The 12749-nt window shown below is 39.8% G+C and overlaps 1 protein-coding gene across 5 annotated transcripts in view; it reads right to left on the bottom strand.

Moving 5' to 3' along the window:
• Positions 1-12749, bottom strand: part of SOBP (sine oculis binding protein homolog) — a 114389-nt gene that overhangs the window by 86049 nt on the left and 15591 nt on the right. For all 5 annotated transcript variants that reach the window (XM_072926754.1, XM_072926752.1, XM_072926753.1 and 2 more), the window contains one exon: positions 4438-4589. In XM_072926754.1, coding sequence (XP_072782855.1) covers positions 4438-4589 — 152 coding nt within the window. The remainder of the gene's footprint in view (positions 1-4437; positions 4590-12749) is intronic.

Below are 12749 nucleotides of genomic sequence, written 5' to 3'. Positions count from 1 at the left end.
CCACACTCCCTGTCTGCACTACTAACACACAGTGCTGCACATCACTATACTTTACAGGGAGAAAAGGGTCATCCTTGTTTACATCTTCATGGTGCTAAAGAGTAGCTTACTTTTACTTTTTGATTTATGACTTTTTATTAGTATGAATGAAATTGGACTGCTCTGTAAACAAAAACATCTATCTTTCTTCCTAATTGGGAGGCAGTGCAAAGCGGGGACAAGGTCAAGTATAAAATACTGCCTGAGAACCTTGCAGTCACTATGTCTCCAAAGTCTAGTCAAATCAAGTAAATTAATCTTTAATATATCTGTGAACAGAGCTTATAGCCTCTTTGAAGTCAGTTCTAGTTCTATGTTTGGCTATTTGGTCATAATAAATTTGTTTTCTGACCCAGTGAGTCAAACAACTTAATTTCAAAATTAATCTTTTCAAGCTTCAGACTCACTGGATCCAATTATGAGTCCAACCATTCCCTTTAAATTTCATATTCTGAAACTTGGTGGTCTAGTGCTTTTTGCCCTTACGTGACTCTTTGGTACTTAACTTTGTATTAGTTGGCCTATAAAATTAAATCTAAGAAGGAAGCATCCAAAACTTATGTCTTTGGGTATTAACGTTAGTGCCAAATGCTAGCTTTTCTGGCAATGGCTCCTTTTAATCAGTATTTTTATACACAATAAGCTGTCATTATACAATATTCATTATGTGCATTTGACTGGACAAACTGGACAAACAGAAGCGGGAATGCAGAATTGGGTTATTTTTGTTTGGGGGTGGCAGTGGTGTTAATTGTAGGGTTCTTTCTAAATTGGATCTTGTCTAAATACTTTGGTTTTTGCTTAATGGGGTAAAAGCCTCAATTTTTGGTTCATTTATCGCTAATAATTTAGATAAGATTATTCTGTTGGGGGAGCTTTTATAATTTCAAAACACATATATTTCTATTCTTGCAAGGCATGGCTGCTAGCTCATATAATTTTAAACGGTCATGACTTCAAAATACCTGGAGCAAAATTTGCATTTCTTATAAGAAAAGCAACTTCAGGTTGCACCAGACTCCTTCCTTACAAACTTCCCATTCCAGGCATGAGGCTCCCTGACAGCCCTGGCTATGCATGCATGCAGAGGACACAGGAGCCCAGCTTCCAGAGCACAAATAGATAAGATTCCAGCAGGACAAAAAGCAAGAAAGCCTGATGGGCACCTCTGACTTAACTCCTTGGGTCAAAGCTCCCAAGGCCAGGAAGGCACCAGCTTATTCCAGTGTGTTGCTACTCTTGCTAAACCTAGAGCAGGAAAGGGCTGAGAAGGAGTTAGAAGTTAGGAGCAGCCAGTGCCCAGCTGACCTGGGGCTTTGTGGAGCACTTTCAGGGCACTTCAGTGTGGGTTCATGCCAAGCCTCCCCCCAGGTGGGAATCTGTGGCAGGCAGCACTGCAGTGTGCATTTGCCATGTGTATGGGAAAATATCTTTTTATTAGAATGATTACAAAAGTACTCATTTTGAACACAGCAACTGTCATTCAGGGATGGATAATTCACAGCATTACTTAGTGCTGTTTTGAGACATTAGTGATGACTGCTTAAACACTCCTATCATCCAAGGCAAGCACTTATTACAGCACTTCTTATCTAGTGGAGGGAGGGAAGACTGCTTAACGTGATCCATTAGGAAACTCAAGCTTTAAATAAAGTGACCACAAAGTCCTATCAGCTCCCAGAAATGCAGCAGCTGTACATATTTAATGTAATACAACACTATATTGTGGCAGAGATCCGCTGTTTAAAACATGCATAGGGCAGGTGAAATGTGACTGTTTTGCTCCTCTGTTTGAAAAATGAGAATGTGTAGAGTGGCATAACTCCTTAAAATACATAAATAAGCATTACAGTCATCGAGAAGACAGGTACGATGTTGGAATAGCAGTAACAGAACAAAGATCAGCAGTTAAATCTGAAACTATTGCATCCTGATTCTTTTGATCTTGTTCCTCAAGACTTCACTCTGTTACTAACAGGTGAAGTGCAAAACCAGAAGTGTGAGGGTCTGCTGAGTTCTACTGTGATTGTCTTCATTTAATAAGAGCACTTCTGATTCTGTCCCCAGATTATCTAATGCCATAAACATACATGCAAGGGACAGCTACAGATTTCCTCTGCTCAGTCAAATACTGTGAATTTCAAGTTGCACAGGTCCAAAGAGAAAGAAAATTTAACTCACTGGCTTAGCTTCGAAGCAGAGCAAATCAACATGATAATGCTTTCTCACCATGTTTTGCCAAGTCCTCCCACGTGACATTTTGTTAGTTTGAAACCTCTTTAGTTTAGAATAATAGGACATTTCACTGGGATATGCTGGTATATGAAAATATCAGGAACATCTATTGTGTTTATATATGTATATGCGTATATGTATATGTGTATATACTTGTATACGTGTGTGTGTGTGTCTGTCTGTCTGTCTATACACACATACAAAATAATGAATACAGAGAGTTTTCTGGATGGAAAAATTTGGCATCTTTCAGAAGTAGTTCACAGAGGTGTAGGAAAGGGAACCAAGGAGAAAGGATGAATTAGAGCTTCACATTCTCATAATACAAGGACAAGGAGGCCTCCAATAAAGCACAAGGGTAATAAATAGTAAGTCAGGTAAAAGGGAACTTTTTCATATACTGCCTCACTAATTGAATTCATGGTCATAAACTATTACTGAATTCTACTACTAATGGGTTACTAGAAGGTTGAAGTACACCTATGCATTATGTTAACATGCATTCATTTTCATTTAGTGGAGATCTAAATCTCTTATTTCGGGATCTAAGCTGAGAAAGAATATATGAGAAAGAATACACCAAGTCCTTTCATCTGCCTCTCCAAGGTTTCTCAAATTATCTGGTACTCATCAGTTCTGGACACACAGGACCACCTAACCAGGATCACTGACAATGCCTCCATTACTAGGAAGTATGCTATCCACGTAAATTCGTGACTGGAAGTCACAGGAACATCAGCTGACAGAGATCTGTATTCTATCAGCCCAGAGGGTCTGGACTGTGCCCTGCACATTGTAAGGCACACAGAACTGCATGTGATAGAAGTGTACAATTGCACATGCACATACATCCCTGCGGATTTATTTTCAAATGGGGAGCATCTAAGGAGCATGTATTTCCCTCCTCTACACCTTTTCTAGATAAGAAGAATGTAAACAGCACTCTTCACAGAATACTCATGTAACTTTTACTTGCCTGTCTGCTCCAGTAGACACTGTGAGCTTGATTCTCCAAGACTGCCACTAAAATTCCACTCTACTGATTTTTGCAACCTAATTCTTCAGGGCTTTTTTTTTTTTTTTTGACAGGATGATGTGACCTAAATTTATAAAGGAGGTTAATTTGCTATAACATTGTATCTTGAGTCTAGAACCCATATATACTTATTTGTTATTATGACAGATGTAAAATACCAGATTAAGAGACCTGAAGTCACTTTGAACTTGACAGGCTTGGAATGTCCTGAAGCATAAGGGTAAATGGCATCATTCAGGAAGCCAAAATGTAAAGAGTTATATGAATTATAAACATTTCTAAGACAATAAAGTTACCCAGAGGCTCACACTATTAAGCACCAAAAGGACACAGTTACTTTTTTAACAACTAAAAATTTAAGGTGTTTCTTCTCTGTTTTTCTTTAAATGACATTTCACAAATTCTGCTGCAGAAAAACAGCTGCTGAAGTAACCTAGAGGGCATCTTCAGGCACTGTGCTTCAGTGATTACAGCAATTTTTGTAGACATTCAATATTAGGATTGCTTCTAATTTTAGATGGAGTTAAATTTAAATTGAGTAGGAGGGGCATTCAAATTACTCTAGATGTTCTAACATTGCTTACCCCAACGCAAAAACTGTATAGTGTCTGAATTCTGTAGCAATCATAAGTTATTAAAAATTATATACTTTTAAAGAATGAAACTAGAGCTCACTAGCAGCAGTGAACAGATGTCCAGTATTGTGATGGGACTGAGACTTGGGCCCTAAAGTGTGTTTACCCACTGGCCATGATCCCAATGCCATGGGACTTGATGGCACTGTCATACACAACCTTACTCTATTTCTCTGATACTTCCTCTTAGCTGTATACGAGTAGGAAGTATCCTGAGACTCTAAGGCCAAATTTGGAGTCTTATGCTTATGCTTATTAGTATTTAAATTTCCTGACCCTCGCAAAACCCAAGTACCAAGCTGAGAGAAACTGAAAGAAAGAAGGTTAGTAAAGGGCTGACAGTCCAACAGACAATACAGATGGAAAGTGGTGGAACTAGGTGAAACAGAGAAAACAAAAGAAAAGAGTTTCTATTAGATGCTAAATGAGACTCAGGCTGGGTCTGATTAAAGCCATGTCTATGTAGGTTACATCTTTCCTTATTTCTCTTACCTTGTTTCTCTTGAAATATGCTCTTCGGCAAGCTGCAAAGCACTTCTCGCTGCAGAAGCATTTCACTTCACTTCCCATACTCAGGGAATAGCGCTTGATTCCAACTTTCTGGCACCAGGCACACATTATTTGTACATTTGACACATCATCTTCTACAACAAAAATATAAGAACAATGTTTACATGAGATGCAAACACCTTCCTCAGACATCTGCACACTTACTCTTAGATACAAGCAGCACCAGCTCATCTTATTGCTAATTCCCTCACTGTCAGAGAGCAGAACTGTGCCTGCCTGTGATCACCAGCTTCATCCTCAGGCAGCCGGTGACCTGTGCCAGCCAGACTCAGCAGACTGGCAAAGCTTCTAAAATGGCTGGAAAAGATGACTAGCTTCAAAAATTGTGCACTGCTGAAAATGTCTGGAAATCTCACAAACTTTTTAGCAAGCTTAACAGCACACAACTCTTTATTAAATGAGTAACCAAGGTCTAGTGAAGGTTTAGTGGGTATTGCTATTTTGCTCTTGTTACTTACAGTCTGCTGTAGTGAGTCCCTGAGATGCTCTGCTCAGCAAGCTGGTGATAAAACACAGCCAGAAGGTGCTGCACCAAGGCAGGTCTCTAACACGAGCCCTCTTCTAAATAAGAAGGAACATAAAACACCCCTTTTCTGTATTATTTTGAAATTACTGGCATAAAAAACAGGGAGCATTTTTGTGAATTCAGCAGTCACAGAAACATAGACTTGAACAAGGCAGAAGTCGCAACACTGTGGCAAAATCTGCCAGGTTACTTTTCAGTCATTATGCTCATTGGTCAAATTTTAATTCAGGCAGAGTTCACAAGCCTCTTTCAAGCTCTTCTCTAACATGTGTTACAAATGTGGCATGTGTGACTTCTGCCATGTAAAAATACCACAGAGCTTATTTACTAATGTACGTATTCTTTTGTGGCTATCATTTCCACCTCAGCTTCACAGACAACAGCAGTGAATAGTTAAGCCTACTAAACAGGTCAAGTCAATAAGTTAGCAGGAATCTTTCCGACGTAAAACTCAGAATTCTTCTGTTCTTATGTCCAGTTTATGATACTCAATGACCTTTCAGTTACAGACAGCAGCCATTGTCTAACTTCTGGGAAAAAATATCTCTGGAGACTAATTGTTAAAGCAGTTCCTGGTCCATGAGCTGTGGAGAATTCATACCTTAGAGATTCTGTCATGCAGCCATCCTATTTCCCTATAAAGGATTTGTTTTTGAAGCCACGCTGTCATCGTTCAGTAAAATTATTGGCAAACTAATTTTTAGCAGAGTGATTTGGCTCCTTTCCCTGACTATCATAACTCAGAACTACGTGCTGCATTTTACTCACCTTATTGGCATAAATACTGCCAGTTTAATAACTTTTTTCCTTCCACAAACTGTGTTATGATTTATAGCTACAAATAAAATTCTACAATGTAAAATAATGACCTTTTCATTTTAATCAGACTGTCTACATTTAAACCTACATTTAAGGCCAAGTTATAGCACAGATTTGTGTTTAATGTATTGTATCACTTACCCTTTAGAGCAGGATTTGTCAGTATTAGAAGCACCTTCATATACTGAACACAGAAATCAAAACAATTTGGCCAAAATTATCACTAGCCATCTATAGGGTCAAAAAGCCTGCCCTGAGTTGGCTGTAACATCAGCCAGGCACACAGGGTGCTGCTGTGGTGGTTTTGCACGGGGTCATCGCTGCTGTCTCTGCAGACTGGCCTTGTCCAGGGTGCCAACTACTCCAGCACAGACCTAGAGCTCTTCCCCTCATTCTTGTCCTGAGTCATTTGAAACACTTATCTTTTACAAAGGCACCCTGATTCAGCTGCTTTTGCACCATAATAAACCAATTCCTTACAGACTGAACCTGCCCCTTTGAATGTATCAGGACAACAGAAGATCCTCTGAATAAAAGGAACCAGACAGCAGACTCTTGTATCAGATAACAGTAACATATATTCCCCTACTGATAAGAAGCATTTTATCTCTGGAAAAGAGAAGATCTACCAGTGATACCTTTCTAATAGCCTTCATTTCTGGTGAGAGGAACACTCATAAACGAAAAAATAATATTACAGAGCTGAAAGAGAGTTCACTGGTAAAGTAGGTGCTGAAGTAGCTCTTTTTGAAGCAGGCTGGCTTGTCTGGGGCACAGTTTTTAAGGGGAAACATGCACCACTGGGATTCTCAGGGGCTTTCATGAGTGATTTGATAGGGGGAACACCTCAGTTGTCATTGAATTCCTGTTCACTAATTCACATGAACAGTCTCCCATAGATGATGAGAAAGATCCACACAATTGCTTATTTGTAATTACACAGGCAACCAGCAGCAGCTCTTTACGTGGAAAAGCCACATTATTCACTTCTCTGCACTTTTCTGCAGGTAGTTATGCAGGACAGTCAGGTTCAGTCCACCTCCTTCTACCCTCTAAGATACATCCTGGCAAGGGGAAGAGAGGAGAGGGACTTTCAATGTCAGGTTGCTGTCTTGCCTTGCCCCATCCAACACAACTACACAACCATCACACAGAGAATCCTTTGAAGCAGCATGGCTTCACTTGTGGGCCACGAATCTGATGGTCAGAAAAATAGCAGAGAACAGTCTACAAACCTCTAGTTCCAGCCACTGTGTGCACTTCCTGGAAGTGATATGTGATATCCAGGAGGCATCATCAATATTAGTCAAAATGTTTATCATTTTGAAAGAAGGAAAGGGGAAACAGAAGGAAATAGTCTAGCTATATACAAAGAACTCAAACTATTTCTCTATTCTACTCCTTTCTCGCTCTAGTCATCAAACAATGTAATTATTTTCATTTCATGGTAACAGCAATAATAAAACTAGATGCCTCTTCAATTTAATAGACTCAGGAACACTGCTACAAAAGGATTAATTGAGTATGGCCATGTGAAGCAACCAGGAAATAGCAGTACTTTAGAAGGGGGCTCAGAGTACACATTTCCTGGGACAAGACACTAATACATCACTTTTCAAGTCATCTTTGCTCCCTCAGGTGTACATTTGCCCAAGTCAATTTTTGATGCAACTTTAACTTTTTGTAATGCAGTTCATCAGGTGAGACAGAAAACATCCAGTATCACATTTCTATGGACCATCAACCGGGTCCAGCCCAGCAGGAGGGAAAACTTGGTCTAAAATCAAATCCTTTCTTTCAGCTGCAAGTGATGCTAAGAACAGTAGAAAAAGTAAACCATGCTTGGTCCCCGGGAGAGTACAGAGCTGTGCCCTACGGGTGTAGAGGACAGCTGGGGACAAAGATAAAGGTCCAAACCTGACTGTGTTTTGTGGTAGGGATCTGAGCAGACCTTGTGAATAGAACTAATAGGCGTGTTTTGTTACAGTGTATTAAGCTTAGCAACTAAAATTCAGGACTGCAACATTGGCAGAAAGTATTACTTCATGTATTTCTACCAGCAGTGAGAAGCAATAATGTAGCCTCAAGACATTAAGATTTTGTGAAATTAGAAAAAACAGAGTCTTGGGATTTAAGTGCTGTCATCTGCTAAACACAAGCTGGAATAATCAGACACCAGAAATTCATATCTTGCATTCCATTCAAGATAAAATTCCTCTCACTTTTTCACAGACCTTTGTTTTTCAAGGCCAAATTCTTTGAAAATCACTTTACCAGATTCCTGCCCTGCTTTCAGGAAAATGTATCAAATCTCTGTTCCTAGAGTACTCAGCTAGAAGAACTTGTTGCTAGATCACAGGGAAGCAGGAAATTTCAAATCCAGTAATTTAAGACTGGTTATTTGTCTTCAATCTTTAGTCTAATCTTTTCCTGATTAGAACTGCACCAAGAAAGCTTCTCCACAATAATTACAACAGTTTATTACATTGGCAATGGTCTCCTTTGTTCATCTTTTGCTGGTAGTCTAGCTTAGCATATCTGCTTAAAGTAACATGAGCTCATCCTGACACCATGCCTACATCCATCATGTGAGCTCTCACTGGAGCAGCTCTTCTGATGAAGATCATTCACCATCACTTTTAGGACACATATAGCTATGCTGACACATGTTTGTAAAGTACAAAAATATCATTTGCAAGTCCTGGCACAGATAATATTGAAGTGAAAGGAAATACTTCTTAATAACTGCTTTTTTTCCTCCCCCCTCCATCTGGGCCTGCAACTTTATCACCTGCTTTTGCAAAGTGTTTAGCATGCTCTCAGATCTCACACTTATGACAGGTAGCATGGGCACTCTTACAGGTGAGACAAAGAGCAGATGAGACTGACACTACTACATAGTAACAGGAGGACTTTCAGCAGAACATACATATTGCTGTCCTCTCTAATTAGCCTAGGTGATAAGAAGATGAATTCTTTCTACATACTGCACAAGATCTAAATCTCCAGCCTCTGCTTTTCTAAGGTCTCGACTCTTCACAGGGAGAGATATTGTGGGAGTTACAATATTGTGATTTTCTGCCTCTGGGTTGTGTCATTACATGTGGAAGAAGTACTCCCTGCACCCACCACACAGGTACTGTTCAGTTACATGTCCTTGTGGTTTTAATCGTGTATTTTTCATAATGAACAATGCAATAAACACAGAGTGTTTGCGGTGTTAAATCATGTTCCCAAAGGGAGTAGTTTGTATAACAAGATAAAATTATCACATTATAATAACTAAATATGCATCATTCTAGAGCATGCTTCAATTAATCATCAAAAGTTTGCACCGCCTCTTTAGGTCTTAATTAAGCAGAATGTTTGGTATTTTTTTCCTTTCAAACCCATGTGAAGGAGCTGCAGAAAATTGTTCCTCTTAAACCCAATGAGCAGCAGTTTACACTAATCGATCTTATATGGAGCCATAATTTAAAGAGGTGGGGGGAAGCAAAGGAATGCAGTGAGTACAATGGAGTAAATCTATCATGTCTTTTTATCTAAGCAAACTAGCATGATCTATGGAGTTTAGCACAATGTTCCTAAAATCCCTACAATTCTGGAGTTAAATCCTGATCAGTTTACTAAGTTTTAGGTTGCAACACTCTACTGTTTTGAACTGAGATGTATTTTCAATTTTAACTCCAGCTTCAAAAAGTTGGGTGAAACTAAATGCAGCTACAGCTCTAATCCTGCCTATTATGATGATTCAATGGCAGGTACTTCAAAACCTTATTTTCCATATTTCCTTGCAAGAAATTCAGCAGGAGATAGTCAAGTCTTCTGGCAAGAAGATAACATCTCTCCCAAAGCTGCCCAACCACAGTACTGCTATGCAGAAGGAACACCAGGAGGACGGAGTGTTTGGGATTGAGATCTCAAGTATGGCACCTGGACTGAATGAGCCTTTGTGAAACCTGTACCTTGACTGTGGTCGTATCCATGATCTGACACAAAACATATTTTGGAATCCCATCCCTCCTCCATGTCTCCCAGACAACCAACTCATCTCTGGCATGAGTTTCCTTCTATCACACTGTCAGAAGCCATGTCTCTCCATTATTACTTTCTTCGCTTTTTCTCTTTGCTGCATCGCAGCCCCTCACACAGGCAGTTTTGATCTCAGGTTTTTTGGGTAGGAAGTTATAACAGCCTTTTATTTTGAGCTGGGAACTGTGCTCAATCCACTGGTGTATATATATATTTAAATATTTTAGCTACTTTCACTATTGCTTTCTAATGAAAAGCTGCAAAACTTCCTTTTTAAAGACTTAAGATCTTAACTTGACTTGAGCATCTGCAGCAATAACAGCAAGGGCTCACTGTTTCCACTGGGACCTGCCAGGATTTCAGAATTGGATAATTCCGAGTTACTCTCCTGCTGCTCCTGAAATCCCAGATCACCACTGAAGAAAACCAAGTAGTATGTATTCAGATTTTTCATCCCCAAGTAGTTCCTGAGGTTGTTGATCCCAAACAAGGCAGAAGCACCATTACAGTCAATTTTCTTACACCCGAAATGCATTACCAAATTAAGCTCAAACTAAAAAAGGTGAAGAAACAAAACTCCTGAGATATTGCTGCAGATCCTCTTGTGATATCATCTTAAGCACTGATCCCATAAACAGATGGGGCACGTGACAAACTTAAGGTACAAAAAGCACCTTGAAAAAGTAACTACCAGGGGAAGATTAAAATATAGGCCAGACAATAGAAAGCTTGCTGCAGCCATCGCTATGGAAATATCAGAGCCTCTACAATGCATTTCCTTTTAAGGACCAGTCTCTTCAAGTTCACTACCCTGCCAATAAAGCAAAATGCCCCAGCCCCTTTTGAAAAAGTCATTTTGGGGAACCACGGCCAGCCTGCCTACGTTTTCTGTGCATGAGCTGAGGCACATTCTTGTGCATAGTTCAGTAGGGACTGAATGCACAACACAAAAGCTGGCATTTAGGCAGGTTTTAAACATGCAAACAAAAAAAAGCACCTATTTCACTTAACAGAGGGGGAACCCCCTGTATACTTGAATACATGCTATTAAAGTACATACATGGACTTTTTTATTTTCTTTTTAGCACAAAGGAAACACTTGGCCCTCCACAGAGAGCAAAAGACATCAACAGTGGGCTTGATAGGGCAGGCATCCTGGCAACGACCAGCATTTAAAAACCCAGGCAGAAATAACCCTACAACCACTGTAAATTGGATGATGTTTCAAACTGAAAACCAGAGAAATAATTTGAAGAGTAGTGACTACAGGATTTCTTGCAGTGATCTTTACCAGGGAGCAAAGCCTACAGTTAGAGAAATTGTAATGTTGTTCAGCAACCAGAAGATATCTGTGAAATACTGAAGAGGGATCCAGAGCACAGTAAAATGAAAGTGTCCTCCATATACAGACCTAACTAGATTTGATGATGTGGTCTTTGCTTAAGCAAAACTGCTACTCGCTTCTTCCCGGAATCAAACTTCTTGCTACTGTAGTCATAAATCCAATTCCTCAGTGAATTTTGACAGATCTTGGAATTCATTTTTAGTGGCCTGCTAAATGCCATTTAAAACATCGTTTATGCTTTCAGATTCCTCCAATGCAATTTAAATATTGAGAGAGGTTACAGCATGCTGTTCCAGAATGTTTGTAGGGCAGGAACTCTGCTTATTCCCATATGTTGCACAAAGTTACTCATCTGCACTTGTATTTACAAAATCTCCTATAAACTTCTAAACTTATAATTCTAAAGCGAAGCTAAACCATAACACAGAAAATCACTGATTTCTTTCTATAAAATAACTAAATACTTACTTTAGTATTTGAATCTGATATTTCTTTGCCAGCCTAGGTCACAGGCTGATTTGACAAGTCAGCACTGGAAATGCTTCTCCTTTAAGACATTTTGCCTCATCAGATTCCTCCAGCCTAGTCCTCCTTCACCTTCACAAGTTTCTGATAACTTCCGGTACAACTCCAGCCATCATTTGGAACCTAATATTATGTTGAGACACTCATCTGTGGGTTGTAGGATTTGCATCCCCTTTCCTTCTCCAAATGTATTCGGTATCTTTTGAAAACCTTGGGAGGGAGCATTATTTTTCCCTTGTACTTTATTTCTCTGTGGACAGCTCAGTCAACTGCATGACATCATGCTTTCTACCTCCCCTTCTACTGTGTCCCTTGGCAGTGACCTCCCCTCGCAGCACAGCAACGCAGGAAGCCCGTTCTTGTTTGGGATGCTCAGAGCAGCTGGCACACTCCATGCATCACTTGTACACAGAAGGAGGCAGGAAAGGGAAGGACTTTGTCAACCCTCATGCTCAAAGAACAAACCAACCAGCAGCTGTACCACCCTACCAAGGCACTGCCATGGGGATCACAAGATAAAACAAATCAAAGAGCATCAAAGAAATGGGGAAACTGAGACACCATAGCCTCCAGCAGGTGCCAGGGGAAGGAGGCAGCTTGTTCTCACCTGCATTGAAAGAATTTTTTGCATTCTTCTTTGACTACTCTTGATTTCAGCCTTCCTTCATCCCAGGTAACAAGAGCTGTCCAAACTTGCCTGAGCAAAAGGGCAGAGTCACCCTAAGTGCTCTTTCAAATTTACTCTATCATTAAAGGCTGCAGAATAACAGAAGGTTTGCATGCTACATACTAAGGCCATATACCTCACACAGCTGTGGTGAGATTTTTAGTTCTGGGTCATTCCAGGCTATTGCATTTCTATTCCTTGCTATTTCTATGCATCTCTTAAATTAGGAAAAAAACCAACCAAACAAGCAAATTTAAAAAACCCCACCATCCTTCTTAAAATTGCTGTGCAGAAAATAAGAACCTTCTAACAGCAAGCAG

Source organism: Taeniopygia guttata, chromosome 3, assembly GCF_048771995.1.
Source record: "Taeniopygia guttata chromosome 3, bTaeGut7.mat, whole genome shotgun sequence".
NCBI lineage: Eukaryota > Metazoa > Chordata > Aves > Passeriformes > Estrildidae > Taeniopygia > Taeniopygia guttata.
This window is presented reverse-complemented; position numbering and strand designations above follow the sequence as displayed.